Here is a 20156-nt window from a genome sequence, read left to right as displayed (position 1 = left end):
TGATGGGAGAGGAGGCGGGGGAGGGGGGGGGGAGACGCGGGGGCGGGGCCAGGGGCTCAGCAGCGCGCGAGAGGCTTCCGGGTGCCCGCCGGCACCGGCCCCTCCGCTCGCGCCGCGGGGGAGGCGGGCCGCCGGCAAGCCCCGCCCCCGCCGGGGTCACGCGACGCCTCCATCCCCATTTCCGTCTGCCCCTCGCGCTCGCGGGCCCCGCCGTCGCCGCGCGGCCGGTGCGGGCGGCCTCGCTGGACCATGGCTGAGGTAAGCCCCTGCGCGCCTGCCCTCCTCACGGCTGCCAGCCCCAGGCGGGGCGGCGGCCGGGCCCGCTGCACAGGTGAGGGGCCGGAGCTCTCCTGGGCTCCGGCCTCTCCCTTCCTTGCACTTCCCTCGCGGTTTTTGTGTCCCCTCAGCAGCGACAAGACAAGGCCGCGCTGATAAGCGAGACTCGGCGGCGGTTCGAGGCGGAGCACCTGCCAGGTGAGCGCCTCGGTGGCGGAGCGGGGGGCGGGTGGGGAGCGGTGTGCCCCGCTCTGTGGCTGTGGGCTCTGGGGCTTGCCCGGTGTCGCTTTTCCTCTGTGGGCTTCCAGTGTCCTCGCTTTCTCAGGTGAGCGGGTGTTTCTGTCTTTTCTTCAGGTGGCCGAAGCTGTCGGGTGGGGATGATGCCCGGAGGAGGAGGTTTTCTGTGGTGGCTCTGGATGCTCTTTGCTGGGTGGCGGTCTCGGGCAGCAGGACGTGTTGGGGCAAAGGTCTGGGTCCTTTTGACTCCCAGCGACTTTGGCTGGCGGCGGTGCGGGGTCTGGGGCACCGCTGTGCTTGATGCGTTTCGGACATAGACTGTGGTGGGGGGATGGAGAGAATTCTGACCTCGACCAGTTTGTCAAGGAAAGAGTTGTTTTTCGAGAGTAACTTGCGCTTCAAATTCGTGCTGGCCTTAATTAAAATCATGCAGCATGTCCAACTCGATTCTGAAGTGTAGATGCTTTTAAACTTGTAAATGAAGGCCAGGAAGTGCTGGGGATGCCGGGGGGGATAGGAGTACCAGGGTAAGCCTCGAGGGGTTTCCTTTCATTTCAAGGTTGATTTGCATTGCTTATGATAGAAGAATATATAGTAGTAGAGTATGCGAACAACTGCAGTAAGCAGTATGTTTTATTATGACTGTCTAAAGACTTTGTGTTAAAAACATTCTTCTAAACAATTTTTAATGCAAATATAGTAGGGGCCCAATAGTTTAGGACTTGCGTCTGTCATCTTTAATATAAGCCTCAATCTTGTAAACACATGCCTTGCTTTGATATTCCTGATCAGAATTATTGAGGTTACCTAGTTACTGCGTTTATGTAAGGGTTGCATGCTTCTTATGACTTATTTGTGATTGGATATAGCACTTTTGTTGCAAACTTCAAGGATCTTGAGGGTGGTATGACTTCGTTTTATATAGTTGGTCTGCTAACTTTCATAAAGGAAACTGCTTTGGCTGTGGTTAAAGATGACCTGCATTTATGGCAAGATGACAAAATAATTAGAATAGTGTCTTGAAGAGAAAGCTTACTTTAATATTTGATATTTCTCTATGAATAAAGATCTGTCTTTGGCAGTCTTAAAGCTTAGGCTCTGGAGAGTGGAGGGTCAGCTTAAATTATAAATAATTTTTGTTGTTATGCTTTCAGTTTCAGTTAATGTGTATACTTTCCAATAATAAGTGATTCATCGTGCTTTGTATTTTATATACCAGAGTCACTCTCATAAAAAATGGCTTTGGAAAGCCTAGAACTTTTGGGACAGTTGCTGTCAACAGGGAGTACTACCTTTTCAATTGAACTATCCCTTACAGACTTGGAATTCCCCAAGTTTCTCTAGTTGTAATGAAGCCTCTGTTGGGCAGGTCCTTACAGCCATTAAAATAATTGAATACTGTTGCAAGATAAGCTGTAATCCTATTTGCAGTATTTTGAACACATTTTTTCGGTCTTTTTTTGGGTTGTGGTTTATGGCTCTTAGCCCTCTAAAGAAAATAGGATTAGGATTTTTGTTGAGTTTACATACTTAAATTCCTCCCTCAAATTTCAGAATGTCACAAGCAAATTAATGTTGTCAAACCCACTTCAACTGTGAAAAACACATAGTTTTATTGTGGTCCTTCAGCCTTTACTGCATGTGTTCTAAAATGTCGTTTTCTGTGTTTCCTCTTAATTGGAAAGAGGTGTGGAGGTGCATGTCTGCAGACACCCCCAAACATAAAACTTTGTAAAGGTACAAATGATTGTTTCATATCCAGAGATTTAGTCTGCTTTCAAAACTTAAGGGCACTGTCAAGGCACACAGAGAAATTGATACTGTGAAAGTTCAGTGTGGTCATAAAATTGTGGGCCTCTACAGGATGAACTTAATTCTATTTACAGGTGAGCTGCAAGTGCTAAAAAATGAATAAAATTTTCAGGCACTTTTGTTTCTGACAGGTGCAGCTGTCACTTTTTTTATCTGTGTTTCAAGGTAGGATGGGAGGAGTTTTGTTCAGCAATTGAAAGCACTGGAAAGTCTGGGGTTTTTTGAATTATACAGTTTCATTTACGTGCTTCAGTCAAGGAATTGTTTTTATAGTCGGATACAGTTTGGAAAATAGTGTCAGGGAACCTTACTGGCTGATTTCCCCATAGTTTGTGTGAGAATTTTCTGGCTGAAATTGTTCAGCGAATATAGCCATTGAGTGGTTCTGGAGGCAAAGCTTGGCCACTGTGAGATCTTATCTGCAAAGTAGTGTTTAATGTTAACTGAGACCTTGTGGTAGTGTTTTCAGTTAATTTTATAGCTGTATTTGAAAGATAACCTCTATTCTTGTGAGGAATATTTATCCCTAATAATTAAAACCCTTGCATTTATAAGGCATATTTCCAATACTGAAAAGTTCCTGTTGGCCCAATAGACTAGCAGATGCTGTCTGATGTGGTAGGCAGAGAGCAATTTATCTTTGCAGTTTTGGGGCCTAATTTCTGTTTTGTCTGTTTGGATTCTTTGTGAGAGCTGGTGATGTAAATGATTTGGGTGGTGACGGGAACAATGAAAACAAAAGATTATTTTCTAGTACTGACTGGTACTAACAATGTTTTCTAGCAAACAGTGGTTTTTTTCTTCAGTGCATTTTCATTCCCTAGAGCATTTCTAAAATTAGCTTTTTTTCCCTGGGCTGCTATTTCCATTTTAATGTTACAATGGAAATTATAAATAATCAAATCTTCGTATGTTTTCCTGTTCTACAAGTCTCTTTTCCACACGTCCTTTTGCATATTTACCATTTCTTATTGCCTGCATTTCCTGGCCCTCCCCATTTGCACCCTCTTCATTTCTTCTTTATGCAAAGCTTTATTTTCAGAAAAAAGATTTTGCAAGAGAGGTTTCCCACTCCAACTAAAGGAAATAAATTTCATCATGACTTTCTTTTAGCCAGTAGCAAAACTTTTTGTTAATTATGTTGGCCAGTTGCAAATAAAATTTTAGGCATGGGGCAGTCGCAAAAAAATAGTGATATAACTACTGTGCAAAACTCAAGGTAATGTTTTGAATTCCTCTTTGTGTCAGTTTGTGCTCTGAAAAATTGACTTCTGCTGATTCTTGGCTTTCTTGCTGAGAAGTGCTGGAAGGATAGGATAAAAACATACTTTTATAGGAAGCTATGTGATATTAATGCTCAAGCTTTCTATTGAAAGTAGTCTTTATTGTCAATGAGTATTCAGTTTTGCTAAAGGTTTAAATGTATCATGTATTATGGAGGCAGATAATTTTGTTTACTGCTGCTTGAATTTGTTACAATAACTCCTTATTGGGTGGAAACAGTTCTGGTTTTGTCCTCATTGTATGACTACTGACCTTCTTAAATTGTTTTCAGTCTTGCTGATTTCCTCATCTACCAATTGAAGGCACATACCCGAATGGTTATAGTACTTAGCTTAACATGTTAGGCATCAGCAGGTCAGAGGAATAATTATGACTATTTCAGACCTGAGACTTCTTGGCTGAAATAGCTTAAGGCAATATGTGTAATGGAACAATTGACATACTTTGCAGAGTTGTGTGGTTTTGGTTGTTTGGTTTTTTGGCACAATGAAGTGGTGTTTTGGTTTTTTCTTCTATTCAAAGGTACTTAGTTATCCCTACTTAGCTTTATGTATGACTTGTTCTGTAACATTTGTTCTCTACGTAAGAGTTCTTCCTGAAGGCAGAAGTCATTCCTACAGGTTATGAATTTGGAACCTGTCTGGATTCATTTAGTGTGAGACTTAACTGTGCAGCCTCTTTTTCAGTCCTGTAGTGTGTCTTCTATATTCTTGTTTAATATTCTCAAACTTCTATTTTTTTTCCTAAAGCATGAATGCCAGAAGAAAACACAGCAGTGCAGCGTTGGTCTCCTGGTAATGTAGACAGCACTGAAGAAAAAAGAGTTGAGAAGGATTATGTAAAAATTTTGTGCATCAAAGAATTTAATGAATTCTTCCAGTGAAAGTGTTGCAGTGAAATTTGTGTTCATTTAGTTTTGCATGATTCTGAAGTTCTTTCCAGACCTGTTGTCTTGTGTTATGCAGGCCCCTTTATGTTGGAAGATGGTAATTAAGTCACAGGGTTTCACTGTAAGTTTCTCAGCTTAAAGATGGCAACTATTAAAAAGCCAGAATGTGGTCATAGAAAGAACAAAACTCCTCACTTGTGCAAGAGAAGAGGAAGGCGAGTAATAGGAAGAAGCTGCTGTTCAAACAGAACTCTTTCTCTTTTCCCTTGACCTTAAATGCTCAGTGAGGAAATGAATGTAACTAGCTATTTTCAAAATAAGGTTGAATAAAATTATGAACTTTGAAGGTTTCAGAGTTCTCTGAGACTGGTCAGTCTTCTTGCTCACTCAGATTTTCCTGAAGAGCTTTTAGCTGAGGGAATGAAGAGAGCTAATTTTGGTCTCTTTTCCTTGCTGTTGTCACTGTTACTCCCTCATACATAACTTAGAATTTGGTTTTAATGCTCTGGTAAATAGCAGATTTGCTAAGCAGATGATGCTTTCTTTCACTCTTCTGGATCTGAGTCTTTCTTTGTTTCTGTGCAGTTTACCAGTGTAACAGAAAAGTCTTGCAGCATTCCAGTTTTGCCTCTTCCCCTATTCTGGGATAGTAAGGTTTGGATCTCTGGCTGAGGGAGGAACTAGGTTTCCCAGCTTCTGTACAGTTGCCCTAATCATGAAAGGTTTCATGAAGGTCTGGCATTGCTGTTAAATATGTGGCTTTCACTAGCTCTTTCTGAACAGAAGTAGCTGTGAATGCTGTTCCTTGTGTTTCTTTTGGGGCAAGTGGGGCATATTGCAAATATGTTATGAAATGTTGTTTGTTACGGACTTAGAGATGTCCATCTTCCTGAGTAGAGTGTGACTAAACTTAACTGTCTCAGCATCTTAGTGGCAGTTCTGTAGGTGTGAAGAAACAGGCACTTAATTTTCTAGCAAGAAAAGCATCAGTATATGTTTACAGGTATATTAAGTGGTCAGGCTGGAGATTGCCTGAGGTAAGATACTTCAGTTTATGGTGTCCCCTGGATTTCCATCTGGATGCCCCACAACTTCTGTTACCTTTTTAGCCTCTTAATTGTTGTGTAGGATGTGTTTGAATGTGTTGAGAACCCCAGATGTCTATTTTCTTTCATTTAATTCTGTTTTAACTCCAGAAATTTCTAACAATCTAGTAACTGCAGTCAAGTGTTCCAAAAGTGATTTATAATTAGAAACATTGGGATCACTTCACAGCATAGTTTGGAAACAAGTTTCCAGATGTCTGTAAGAGTTACTGGAAATGCTCAGATTTGAAGAGGAATTCCTCCTCTGAACGGACATATTTTCAATTACTGGATTATTGGAAGGACTAGTAATTTCATATCTGCTTTTTAAATGTGTGAGATAAACCATCTTTCTTTTGAGTTCACAATCCCATTCTAAATTTTACTTATTCTGCAGCAAGAATTGGATAAATCAGACAAGGTTAATACAGTTATCAGTACTTCTGTTGTTCTGTCAGTCTTGTTATGCTTACCTAATTGAAATGCCAGCATCCTGCAAGTGCCTGCAGAGGTAGAATTTTACTAGTTGTTTTTGATTTAGTGTGTTGTAGTATGTATGTAGATTCAGATGACATGTGTCAGCTTGTTGAAAATTCGGTTGCTGAAGAGGAAAAATATTTTAATTTTTTCAACTGTTCCTATTGCTGAATCCAGCTTGTTTAACATTGCTGTTAAAAGATTGGGCAAAATGTTTTATCCATTAATCTTTCACTTCCATTTTCTTAAAATAATAATTAAGTTAGATAATATTAAAAATACATACATTTAAGTTCAGAGTTCTGGAAAATTTTAGTGGCCCAGAAACGTGTTCTGGGGCATGTTCCACTTAATATGTGAATGTTTTTGAATTACTGTTTGATACAAGGTGCACTATTCTGTCATTCTGACAGTTCTGCTCTCAAATAGTTATTGAGAGCAAAGAGCCTCAGAAAGTGGTGTGAAATGTTATCCTCTTAGTTTTTACCTGGTGGTGTGTGGTTTTTATCTTTAATTACACAGTACCAAAATCCCTTATACGAATAGGATATATATGGGAGCGATCTCAGAAATTTCTTGGCTGGTTGATTAACTGCAGTTACTCTTAGCTGGAAGCTAGTGCATGTTACAGATTATTAAACCAAGTTGAAGTAAAGTTGCTCAGGCACTGGAGGTGTCTAATACTCATGTTAAAGTAGATCTTTGCTCTGGTAAAGCCCTAGTTTGCAGTAGCTATGTGTAGTTATATATGGCTTGGATAGCCAGTATACAACATTGAATAATCCATAGCATAGAACAGCTAGTATCAGATGGCGAAAAGCAGCCAGTGCTTGTCATGCTTCAGCTGACTGTGGATGTGCCAGCTTAGTTACTGTATGTGACGGTATCTCTGAAGGGGATTTGTGTTGGAATGCACCTTACATGAAGAAAGACTGTGGAATCGTTCTACACTTTTCAGTTTTCAAAACTTGACTGAAAAAGATACTTGATGACCTGTTTGAACTTGGAAGTTAGTGTTGTTGTGAGCAGGAATTAGGACTGAGAAATCCTCTTCAATGTCAATTTTTTTATAATTCTACCTTAAAATTAGGTAGTTAACATTTTTCAGGTAAAACTGTCCAAATTGTAAATAATTTGTGGAATAAACACATTTCAAATGAGTGATTGAGACTTTAATACTCAAAGTCTTTGCCAGATATACCCAGAGCCACAGAGAAGTTAAACAGCATTTCAGTCTTGCGCCAAGAGTTCACTTTACTGGGCTTAGAATACATAGAGAATGAGCTGTCTGGTACAAGTATGGAAATGATAAGGAAAGGAGCTGAGAGCGTGAGTTTTTAGTGGATTGGAGGCTTTGGGGCAGAGAGGAGCAAGAGGGGACTAAGATTTAGGTAAGTGGGATTTGACTGTAGGCTTGACTAAGAAACAAGGTAAGGAAGTGGGATGGGATCAAGGGAAGGAGAAATTAGAAACCTAATGAAGAAGGAACTGAGTGGATAATGTATGTGAGTAGCTGGATGTGAAGAGATGCATTGGGGGAGTCCAACTATAAGAGCTCTTAGTGGGTACGTACATTTAAAATAGATATCTTTCTTAGTTATATTGACTAATTTGTGACAGGAAGGAGTATAAATTGAATGACAAGTAAAATGGGTCATATCTGCATGTAGGCCAGCAAAACTAAAAATATTAGCAGAATTGAATGATGTCTTAACATCTTTCTCAGAGTTAAGATGCCTGAAATACACATCCCTAAAACATCCTTTCACAGTTCTTAATACTATGATGGCGCTGAAAGTAGTTATTGAGTTTATTGCAGCTGGCAGAGGAATAGGCTTTCCAGTATGTGAAAATTAGCATCTATTTTATTAACAACCAGTCTTAACTTTTTTCATGCTAATCACAAATTTAAGTGGATATTTTAAGAGCTTATTTTTTTTGTAGTAGTTAGCAAAGAGATCTGTATCAGTGTGTTCAGAAGCATGTTTCTGTTGTGGGCTGTTGCTTGATTTACATTTCGATTATGCAGATCTTTCAGACAAAGAGGAGTGGTGATCTAAAAAGTGAGCCTTTGTTTAAGCATATCTACAATAAAAGTAGGTTCCCTTAGGCATTTGTATTTTACAAACTTTCCTGTTTAAGAAACAATATATTAAAGAAAAAAAAAAAGGCAGCAACTCCAGTTTCATCTGAAGTACTTCCTAAAGCATGTTAACCTCTTAGCCTCTTGCTAACCTGACAGAAGAAGAGTTTGAGCCCTGGTGTTTTGTACAGCTCTGGAGTTCAGTACAGAACTGAACTGTTCAGTAAAGGAACTACTTATAAAGTGTAGAGTGTGCAATCGTTTCAAAGAAAACAGTTTTGTTTAAGGCAGTGATGTATACTATGTGGTCAAACCCAGAAATTATAACATCTGTTGTCTGACACTTCATGGTTGGATATACTGATGCCTGTAAGTTTGAGAGCTCAAGCCTTGAACTAGTGATGCTTAATACATATATCTATCAGTACACAGATTCTTAGGCTATATACTAATTTGTTAATTATAGAAACCTGTTTTTAGAAGTTTTAGAAAAATTACACTGCCCTACACACACCTTTTTGTTTTCTCTTGTTTTTTTCTGAGGAAGAATCACGGAAAAGATTACTCTCACTGGAAAAATATTGTAGTGTTCCTAAATATCATCACAATGGATACCTGGTTTTAACCAATTTCTTGTGCTATGCTTTATCTCCTGAAGTTTGAGACTGCAAAAGAAATCCTTTGTATCTAGTAGATGCTTATATTGAAACTTTACAAATCTTTTTCATGTTTTCGTAGAAAATGCTATATTCTTACAATAATTAATTTATTTGCTAGATAAATCGGATAAATATGATTCTAGAGATGTGGACAGACTTCAGCAAGATGACAAATGGGTTGAAAACTATCTGATTTGGCGTCATGATGTTGTGGATGACACGTTAAAGATGATTGATGAAAGCTTTCAGTGGAGGAAAGAATACAGAGTTAATGGTAAGCTGTATTATCTAATGATTTTGATGGTGTGTTGGTTTCCTATTGAACTACAACTGACTTCTATATGTAGTTTCATTAAGCACCTTTTAAAGGTTTTGTAAATACCAGGGGTCACTGAGCAAGTTATATTCTTCTCAGTTAAAAAAAATAAAATTAGAACTACTGCTTTTTATGTTGGCTAGTACTGTGTCACAGTCTTGTTGTGGTTGCATTGTCTATTGAAAGGTTTTTTAAGAGGATGGGAGCTATCTGTTCTTTAGTCTTCATGCATTTGCTAGAATGGAGTCCTTAAAAAAAAAAAAAACACAAACAAAAAAACAAACAAACAAAAAAACAAAACAACAAAAACAAACCACACACACAAAAAAAACCACAACCAAACCAAAAAAAGCACCAAGAACCAGAGCTCTTGTTATTCATAGTAGCACTGGTCTGACAGGCTAGATAAAATAGTATTTTTTTAAAATTTATTTCTTCCTAAATAGATCCTACTCTGCAGCATGAGAGGAAGAAGATGGTGAAGATTTTAAATGGGGTCAATATTTACTTTAGTTTAGTAAAGGCCTTGGAAAGTGGCTTATAAAGATGTTTTTGTATTTTCTTGCTAGACTTTGCATTTTTAGTGACTTCTGTTAAGTTACGATGTGATTATTAATATGATTACTGAAATAATCTTTCATTTGGCTTTGCAGACTTGACAGAATCTGTCCTTCCAAAATGGTTATTTGAAAATGGTTCTCTCTTTCTGCATGGATATGATAAAGAGGGCTATAAATTATGTAAGTTACACAAATATAATATTTTCAGTCACTGATAATTTTTGTTTCCAGCATTTTAACATCTGTTTTAAAAAACCAAATGTTTTAAAAATAGAAGTAGGTACATATTGACAACTGTTTTTACTAAAAATAAGTTGGTAACTTAGTGTCTCTTTGGATCACAGAAGTGGAATGGGGAAACTTTATCAGCAGTTATCAAAAATCATAAGCCTTTATCCTATTTATAATGCAGTCTTTAACTTTCCTGTCGAAGTGCATTGTTTCTATATCTGCCGTGGTGAGTATATGACTAGTATAAATATTCATTATTACAGTGCATTGTCATTGCTTTTCTGTCAGCCCACTTTCTTGCACACGTGCAGTGGTCCACAGGAGGTCTGCAATGGTTTTCTTGTTTGTTAGTTTCATTTTTTTCTGTTGTCATTGGAACGATCAGTAACAACTTGGACAGCTGAGAACTGTTGGAGAATGAACTCTCAATCTCAAGTTGGTGTTGTTAACTTCTAGTAATTAAAGAATAAGATTTATAGGGAAACAGTAAATATTACCTGAAATACTCCAGAGGATTTTTTAATAGTGTATAATGTTCAGTATTGTTATCTATAGATGAATCTATTGTAACATTTCACAGATATACTTTAATTAAAATTTAAATTCAGTGAGGCAAGACAGGCTTTTTAAACAGATCGCTCATGAGGTTTTCCAAGCATTGATCTTGAAAAAAACCCAAAAAATTAAATCTGAAATTCTGGTTTTCTTTGGCTTACAAGGGCTAGTTTGTAAATGCCAGAAATACACTAATAATCCAATCTGTTACATAAATGACTGTTTTAAACACCAATGTACTAGTTGTTGTTTTTTAAAAAAATCACGATCAGAAAAAATACAGCTTTTATTCTATGGCTATATTTTGTCTTACTGCCCTTTGTCATTGTAAGATATCAGTGCTGTATGAAAAATCCCTACTTTGTAATGCTTCATAATTTTCTTTTAGCCGCCAAGGCAACTATTCAAGGATAAGTGGTAGTGATACCTTTTTATAGCATTAAGAAAGCTAAGCATGATTATACTAAGTGGCTCAGTTTAGTGAGACTGAACGAAGGGGAGAAAAGTATAAAAAACATTAATTTCTTGCATTGGTGCTTGGACAGAAAATTATGCAATTTTTTCATGACATGAATGTGTAAGTTGAGTAAATAATGATTTCTGATTTTTTTTGTCACTGAAACATAACTAATGTCTCTCTTTTTCCATACCTGAAATATTTCTTCTGTGAATGTTAATTGGGTCAGGCTGTCTAACTTGGTATGCAAATTCAGATTGTAGTTAAGAGTTTCTGGTTAGTTGGAGCTTGAGAAACATGCTTCTTGGGCCACATGCTTAGTTCTCATTCTGTTCTGTAAAATAAACATTTTAAAGTATAAAAAGGTGAGAAAGGAATGGAGTGGTGGTAGAAGGGTATGCAATGGCTATTCTGGCTGTGCATTGGCCACAAAATTGGTAGAAATGTGAATATACTCCGAAGTGTTAATAAACTTCAGTGCATCCTGTATAGTTACTTGCATAATATTTTCTGTTAATTTGGATCTGTTTCAATTTTTTTCTTTCTTTTCTTCTCACAAGTTTGGTTCAAAGTGAAACATCATACAAGAGATCCTAAACAGCAGCTAGAGAAAAAGAAACTGGTAGCTTTTTGGTTAGAACATTATGCCAAGAGAGATCATGGAAAGCCCTTAACAGTGGTATTTGACATGGCTGAAACTGGAATCAGTCACATAGTAAGTACTTCTATGGTGTGTTTGATTGCTTTCTGAATTACTTAACTGATGTCCCCAGAAAAAGGGGAGTCCTTGTGCAGTCCTTGATACCTAAATAACTTAATTGCTGACGTTGGCAATATGTAGGGCTTTCCTCCTGTGAACATGAGCAGTTTCCAGAGTCTTTTATTACATATTAAACTGTCTTGTGCAGCACACTGAAAACTTGCTTTTAGTTTGATGATGGAGCCCATGTGACTATATATAGTAGTCGCTCACCAGCTTGGTTTATAAGTTGTCATGGATGACAGTAATAAAACTTAGTTTTGAACCACCCAAAAAGGCTGAGCCATCTTTTATTATGAGTACAAATGCTGCAAGTTCTTAAACAGCTCCATTTTCATTGTCATCTTTTTTTGGAGAATCAGTCAGTCAAGAGTGTAAAGGATGGAAACATGGAGTAATGGTGAAGCATTAAAACACTTTAGATGTAGTGACTGAGATCTTTGAGAATGGTGATCTGTTCTGACAAGATAGCATCTTCAGCTGACAATTCTGATCCTGCCTATCCATCCTCCATGCTATGTATGCTGTCCCTGTATATTTAAATTGGGTTCATTTAAGTCCTTGCATGCAGCTCTCTCCACCCATTGAATTTTGTTGTGAAGAGAAATAAGCTGGATGCAAAAGAGCAGTTCATCAAGTAGGCATTGCTTTCAGTATTAGTCTTAACCAAATACAGCCCAAGTCTGTTTTTTTACTAACAAAACATGTTATTACAATGATGAGACTAGTATGGTGAAGAAATCTGTATGCTTGTTCTGTACAGGTACATAAAAAGTGAGGGTTCCTGAATTTGAACAGGTGTGGTAGACGTCTGAATTGTTGGCCTGTCTGTCAGACTCAGGTTTATACTTCTTCAAGAATATCTTCACCACTTTTTTCAGTTCCTTGTCCAGCCTGTCAGCTTTACTGAAGACTGCTTCCTCCAAGCTTGACCTTAAGTAAATGAGAGATTCCAACTTTTCACTCAGAAGAGGAGACATTTCTCTTAGCAAAAGTTTTTATATGGTTCTAGATGCATTCTAGACAAAATGAAGGAGGAGCGGTGTAGCATAGTCACTGCTGCAAGTGATGGTTATTCAAACTGTTGTAGTTGTTGTAGAAAATTGTAATGATTTTAAGAACAGGATTTCACCTTTACCTTGGACAAAGTTGTAGAGCTGAACTAAATCATTAAAGAAGCCAAGAGGAATTATACTAGTTTTGAAAACTATTCCGGATAACTATTTCCCACTTTTACAATAATCCACAAAATTCAACTTTTCATCAATTTTAACATTTCAGAATTAAGTATTTTAAATGTCATGTTCTAGGTATTTGGAAATAAGTATTAAAATAAATGAATTCAATACCTATTAGTCATATGTTGAGTCAGTAGTCTACTTTGGGTATTACTTATGGATTTACCTTAGTTATGCATAGAATTGGGTAATTCCCTGCCTGAAATAAACTTCAGAGAATATTTAAGTTTAGATGGTCATTGGAACTTAACAAATTGTGCATGTTACATGAAACTTAAATGTATTTAAGAACTGTTCCTGAATTGGTCGTTTTAACTGTTCCTAAGTCCTGTACCTGTATGGAAAAGTGGAAGACTTAAAGAAGGTGTGCATTTGTGGGGTTTTGGATTTTCGAAAGCTTAATTTATTGTCTCTTTGTCTATAATATTTCATAAACTGATCCTGAAAATATTGCTGTGAGATATTAGTTTCCCCCAAACTCCTCCTCATGGAATGTTCTTACTTTAGAATACTGGTAGTTGAATATCTTTTCATTTTTCCCTAAAGCTTTCACAAGGCATGAAAGTATGTTTTTACATGACCACTGGAATTTCATAGTGTTTGAAGACACTCCCTGTTTACTTTGGCTTCAATGATTGTTGCACAGTATCTGAATGTGTTGTAACTTGGCATCCATACGCCTGCGCTTTGAAGGATGCTAAATTTTACTAAGTTTGTAGTGTAGTGACATCAACACTGTAGCATGTGGAGTGGGGTTTCCTCTAGTCTGCCTGAGCTAGAGATTCAGCTCAATATGGTGTTTTTCCATTGTGATACAGAAATGCTCTTATCTATTTCAGGAGACAAAGTATTGCCTTAGAACACATTCCTTGTGAACAGGTTTTCTGATGAGATTGATTTCAACCTACAAAACACAGCAACAAATAAATTTCATTCACTTGTTTAAGCATTTATTTTGGTAAGCTTGAGATACGGCTCTCTTGCTGATGTCCATTGGTATTTATGTCATGTGTCAGCACTTCTGTGAGGACCAAAATGACAGACTGCTTCTTGTGAAGTTGTACATTGCAGTTGAAGACTGAATTGTCAGCTGTGTGCTGTGGGTTTTCTTTTTCAGTTTTTTCACTTCCCTTGCTTTGAGATGAAATTTTTGATCCCAGTATTCTCAACACTAATTAGTACAGTGGTTACATGCTGTCATCTGGACTTCTTGTATATTTTTCTAGAATTTTTTTAATACACATTTTGCTGCTTAAGTTGTTCCTTAGTTGGGTTCAGGTATGTGTTATTAAAATCTCCTGGTTCAAAAGCTGCTCTTGTTATAGAGCAGAAGTCCTGGTTAATATCTGAATCAATAGATTTACTTAGAACTAAGTGCACTGGGTACAATCTTTGTTTTATGTTGTCATCTTTACAGTGAGTCAGTTACATTCATCAGATCTTGGGGGGGTGGTTGTTATCCATTTTAGGTGTGAGTGGGCATCAGCTTGTGTACAGCTTTATGTACAGTTGCTGTTAATACAGTCTGAATGATAGACTACTACTACCAGTAGAACTTGGTCAGGTTAATGGCATAGAATGAAGCTGCAGCTTAGCTATTGGTTGAGGTCCTTTATGTAAATTTAAAAAACACATTTTCATTTCCAAATTTCTGAAGAGTTAAGAGTTGAATGTGTGCTATAGCATCTCTTTCTTTAGATCTGCATTTCTACCTGTTAGTATGCTTATAAGAAAAGCATAAATGCATATACATAGCTTACTACAGGCATCTTTAAGATTTGTTTTGTAGAAGCTTGTTTAGACGAGTAGAGCAATATCACCTGCATTTTTTGCTGGTCCTCAACCTAGACAACCTAAAATCAGGATTATTTTTTTTTTTAAGAGGTGGGGGAAGGTGGCACTTGAATAATTTTAGTATAATAGGTGAAAATCTACAGTGTCATTCTCTTCAGCTGAGTTCAAAAAAGTAAATTTTTAGCACCCACTTTCAGGAGGCAAAACCTAAGCAGTTTTAGATTGTCAGATGGAGATCTTGCCTATCATATATTTATAGATTTAATCTAACTAAAAATCTCATAGATTGTCCATTGGTTTAAAAACCCCAAACCTTATTTCTAAGAAGAATTTCAATATTCTATAGCAAATGCCATGCTGTCCTGTGATTGTTACAGGAATGGCTAAAACTTGTCTTGTTCTTTTGTTGTTGTTGCTATGGCAGGAATGCATTTAAATGTAAGGGGGGGGGGAAAGCTTTTTTAACCTTTGCTAGGCAAGGTGCTTAATGTTGCATTAGGACCTTGCAGCTTTGAAGTACAGGGCCACAGGCTTTTGAGAAGATACTTTGACGGATAAATATGGTGTAATTCAGTTCTGCAAGGCAGAATTTCTTCTTGCCTGTGCCTTGAGAGCTGTCTATCAGTACTCCTAAAGATAATACTGGACCCATGGTTTTATATAACAAGATTAAAGGATTGTAATTTCCTTGAAGTGAAAAAGTAACTTGATTTGGGTTTTATGGAGCATATCCTGAAGCAACTTCTTTCCAGTGTCTTTGTGTCTCTGGGAGTCTCAATCTCAGTGAGTGCTGTCTGTAAGTGACACATTGTACAGCCTTGCTAGTACATTTAGCACAGAGCAGGATTTTTTAATAGCTGGCTGTAGCAATGTAGAGTAATTGATAAAATTCACCCTAAAAGAACTTGGATTTCAGGGTTCTTTTCCAGAGCACGCTTCACTTGTTTGTTCTGTTGCTATAGACATCTACTATGTCAGTTTTTATCGCTGGTATGCAGCCAGGTAATTATGATGGCTCATGCCTTGTTGCACCAGTTCAGGTAACTAGAATAGATGTGGTTATTGAACGGTCTGCTGAAATTTGTACTTCCAATTCCAGACTTTCATTACAAAAAAAATGGATCTGTCTTCCGATATCTGATAGTGCTGCTTTTGGATAGGCAGTGGAATAAAGAGCAGCATCCTTGTTAATGCAGAGGAAATTCCAGTCATTGCTTGGAAATCTGTCACTGTTTATGCTATTAAATGAAAGATACTGCATCCTGGTACAAACAACAGCCAGCTGAGATAAATGTTTCTGTTAAGGCTACCTTCTGCCTCTAAAGATACCAAGCTTTCAGTTAGTTTCTAGTTACCAAAGCTACTAATAAAGCTTTCAAGTTGTGGGTAATCCTTTTATATGGGGTGTGTGTTTTTTTCTTTCTGTCAACAAATGTTGTAATAGCATGTTTACATTACTGCAGAAGCCTGTTCCCCATAACATTTTTACTGTTACGACAGGCTTTAGGTCCTCCATCAGCAATATGTTTTGTACCATTTCTGAAAGTAGTAGTGGTCGCTCCTGTTAGGAGTGGAGAAGGTATGAGTACTTGTGGCAGGCTTCCCACCTAACCAAAGTACTTAACTATAATAATTCTTACTTTATTATCTATACCAGTTTTATAAAGTGCCTTTTTTGCCCTTTACTGTGTAGTCAGTTCTATTATACCTGGATTTTGCAATGAAGACTTGGCTGTATTTCTGTGGGACTGCTCAGTGGATGGAAGCACCTTGAAAATGGGTGGTATACAAAAGCAGCTCTTTTGTGGGCAGAGGCAGCACTCCATTTCTCTGCATACTGCAAACTAGTACTAAACCCAAAAATTCTCTGGAAAGGAAAATTACTATTCTCTGGAAGATCCTGAGACAGTGGTATATTGAATAATATTCCAGACAAATTATTGAAGGGAAATTTCAATATGTTTATTGCTTTCCCCTGTAAGGCTTTAAGATAATCTATCAAGCTTCTGTAGTACTAAAGATTTTTTCCTCCATCTTTCCTGTATAGCTTAAATCCTGTTTATATTCTGCAGTAGTTTAGATACTGAAATTATTGCGCTGATAATGGGTTTATTGACTTATTTCTTGAATCATAAAGCTAAATTTGACCATAGTCCTGCAGCAATTTAATGAAGTGAAAAGCATTGCATTGAGTTTGGATGATGTTTATAGTATGTATAAAATGTGAACAGAGATGATTACAATATGAGTATCTTGTGTTACTCAATAGCTTAACTAAGCTTGTATTTTTAATGCTTTGACTTGTATTACATTCGCTCTGTGCTTTTATTTTAGGACTTGGATTTTGTTCGGTTTATTGTCAACTGTTTCACAGATTATTACCCAAACTTCCTCAGTAAGTATTGTGTGTTAAATCTTAAACTCTGTAGGCTTGTGTAATAAGAGCATTTCATAATATTACAGATGGTTGGGGAGACTTGAGTTTCTTTGCATGTGCTTAATGAGATAACGACATGGCACACAAATGTTACAGATTCAGAATATTTTTGTGCTCACAAACAAGCACAAATTCATATTTTAAATAAACTTTACATTCATCAAATACCAACTGGCTTTTCATGTAATAGTAATTTAAGGCATGTTTTTACAGATTAAAAATTTATACAGGCATCTAGTAGAACTGAATTGGCCTTTGTTTTTTTCCTTTGCTTCTTGTTGTTTGGGTAGAAACTTTTCAGACTTGTATGACAGTTTGTATCCTTTAGGAGTCTTCACGGGACAAAGAATAAATGGCCGTAGAAAATTTTAGGGAGCAGTGGTTTACTCTGAACAAGAATAAGGCATGTTTGTGTGCACACTTGGAAAAACCTGCGTTCTTGCCTGCTAGTATTTTTTTGTGGGTAGGCAAACACCAAATAGTTTTTGCTAGCTTATCTTACATGCACTATACATTTTAGATGAAAAAGTATCTGAATCCTGAAATTCTGTACAGCGACTGCTTAAACTCTGATCAGCAAGCTGAAATTTAATATTCAAAGTTCAAAATTTTGATCAAATATCAAACTTAGTCAAGTGCAACATCATGGTTTTGGGTTTTTAACATTGAAGAGAAGAACTTTGGGGCTCTTCTGAGTCAAAGTACTAACTTTTCAGACTTTGCTAAAAAAAAAGAAAGCTTAAAAAATGTGGATTTACAAAGACTCTTGCTGTTTGTTTCTTTGGGAAGAAGAGGTGCTGAATATACCTGTTAAACCTTCTTTTCCATTCAGTAGTTGCTTTTCTAGGTCAGGTTGAGATCTTGCCTTTCTCTGCCTTACTTGGGGATATTTCTTTCTAGTAACAGTATGTCAGAATAGTATCCCAGAGAAGTGTGTATATATATAAGTATGTAACTTAGCTGTTTTCTTGGAAAACAGTTAATAAAATTCTAATGCTATTATATAGTCATATAAATAAGTTTGTACATGTTAAAACCAATTATACAAAATTGCTTCTACAGGAATGTAAGCATGGAAGTTTGTAAAAATGACTTCACTTTTTACATGACTGTTATTGCTGTGCTTCCTCTTAAACAGAGGAATACGTAAAACACTTGGCATTTGTATTTTCTTTTCTTTTTGTCTTTTCAGCAAAGATAGTGATCTTTGAAATGCCATGGATAATGAATGGTGAGTTGTTTGGTTTTGTGGTGGTGTGTTTTTTGGTGTTTTTTCTTTTTGATCATGATAACCTTTTAAAACTAGTAGCATAAATAGGAAGCATTTTTCTGTTCTGTGTAGATACAGCTGAATGGTGGAATTCGTTAAACATGCATCTTTAAATGTGTCAGTTTGTAGTTTGCATACTTTTTGTTCTTCCTTCTAGCACTGTATTTTAATCATGCTTTAAACATACATATCCCGTTATCTTTAAAGCTTAGGAAACCTTGATAAATAGACTAGTCTTTGAATGTTACCAACTGTGATCCTTTCAAAGCTGGATCTGTTCATGATTTAGGAATATTTTCATCAACAAATGATGGGCACGTAATCGGCCAAAAATAGGACTACAGAACTCGATCGATGCCTGACGCTGATATAGTTACATATGTTTTGATGTGTGTACTTCAATAATTTCTAACTATATGTACAAGATTAACATGTTATTCATGCATTTTTACTATATGAATACATATTTTTATGTTGGCTTACGTTTTTCTGTATATTGATGTTTTACCATTACTGAAATAACTATGGTGTTTGAAAGTACTCTGTAGGTCTGAACAAGTGGCCTTTAAAGGAGGAAAACACTTTGACTAGGAAGAGTATATACATAACTTTCCCAATCTCCCTCATTCAGATTTGGAAACACAATTGGTTTTTACCCCCTCAAATGTGTTCTGGACTGAATTCCAAGACGGCGAATTTGTCACTTATTAAACCAAAGATACTCTTTCCATGACAGTCTCTGGTCTGTCTGTATTCGTCTGTAGAAAACTACATGTCTATAAATTTTCTCTGTAATTAATATTGTTTCCCTTGAGCTGTTTATTTCCATTGTAACAGAAACTTGCAGAACAGGTGCTGTCATATCTTATGGGACATAGCTCACTTGTGTACCTGTAGACCTTACAGAACACTGCAAAAAAAAAACCCAACCAAACCCAAAAAAACCCAAACAACCAACAAAACCCAAACAAAAAACCAACCAACAAATCCTTCCTGACACTTACGTATACCTTTTGTTTTAAAGCTGCTTTTAAAATTGTGAAGGGTTGGCTTGGCCCAGATGCAATAAGCATGTTAAAGTTCACCAACAAGAATGATGTACAAGAATATATCAGTGGAGAGTATCTACCACCTCACATGGGTGGAACTGTAAGTATATTAACATGTCATGGTCCTTTTGCGATAGAGACACACCTATGTATTACATGTGTGGGGTTGAGGGTTGGCACTTTGTGGATGTGGAATTTCTTGAAATTTTTCTGCCAATAATAATCTATAAATCACATTAATATAAACCAGGTTAATGAGAATTTGATATCTGGCAGTCTTTAAGTACAGAAATATTTTTTTTCTGAATCATGCATCCACTTTCAGGTCATTGGGAGTCATACTTTTTTCGATTTTTTTTTATAAAAAAAAAGTCTATTTTAAGGGTCATTCTTCCTTCTACTGGTTTTTTTTTTCCCTCCCACCTGATGAATTGAACATTGTGCTGGTGTATGAAACAAGTTCTGTGAACAGAAAATAAGTTTCATGGCCCTCTGAGAGTTTTCATCCTGTTCCAAAGCTATGATTCAGTAAAGACAATCATATTGCAGTTATTTTTCCTTTGTCTCTAGGGTTGCATTTTTAGACATGACTGTAGCAGATTTCTTTTCATGGTATATTAGAGCTCCAAAGAATATGCTACAACCAGTATCACTTTAACAATATCTGGATACTATTCTAGTGCAACC

General features: G+C 37.0%; 1 protein-coding gene across 2 annotated transcripts in view; it reads left to right on the top strand.

Annotated features, from left to right (window-relative positions):
• Positions 1-124: 124 nt before the first annotated feature.
• MOSPD2 (motile sperm domain containing 2) overlaps positions 125-20156 on the top strand; it is a 36132-nt gene continuing 16100 nt past the window's right edge. Inside the window, exons 1-8 of one of the 2 annotated variants that reach the window (XM_037377365.1) lie at positions 125-258; positions 408-474; positions 8921-9076; positions 9772-9858; positions 11482-11636; positions 17048-17108; positions 18343-18381; positions 19445-19569. In XM_037377365.1, coding sequence (XP_037233262.1) covers positions 250-258; positions 408-474; positions 8921-9076; positions 9772-9858; positions 11482-11636; positions 17048-17108; positions 18343-18381; positions 19445-19569 — 699 coding nt within the window. In that variant the 5' untranslated portion in view covers positions 125-249. Of the gene's footprint in view, positions 259-407; positions 475-630; positions 744-8920; positions 9077-9771; positions 9859-11481; positions 11637-17047; positions 17109-18342; positions 18382-19444; positions 19570-20156 lie in introns of those variants that run through there. The other variant, XM_037377366.1, reaches the window with a different exon arrangement.

This window comes from Falco rusticolus, chromosome 2, assembly GCF_015220075.1.
Source record: "Falco rusticolus isolate bFalRus1 chromosome 2, bFalRus1.pri, whole genome shotgun sequence".
NCBI lineage: Eukaryota > Metazoa > Chordata > Aves > Falconiformes > Falconidae > Falco > Falco rusticolus.
The sequence above is the reverse complement of the archived record's forward strand: the minus strand, read 5'-3'. Positions and strand labels throughout refer to the sequence as shown.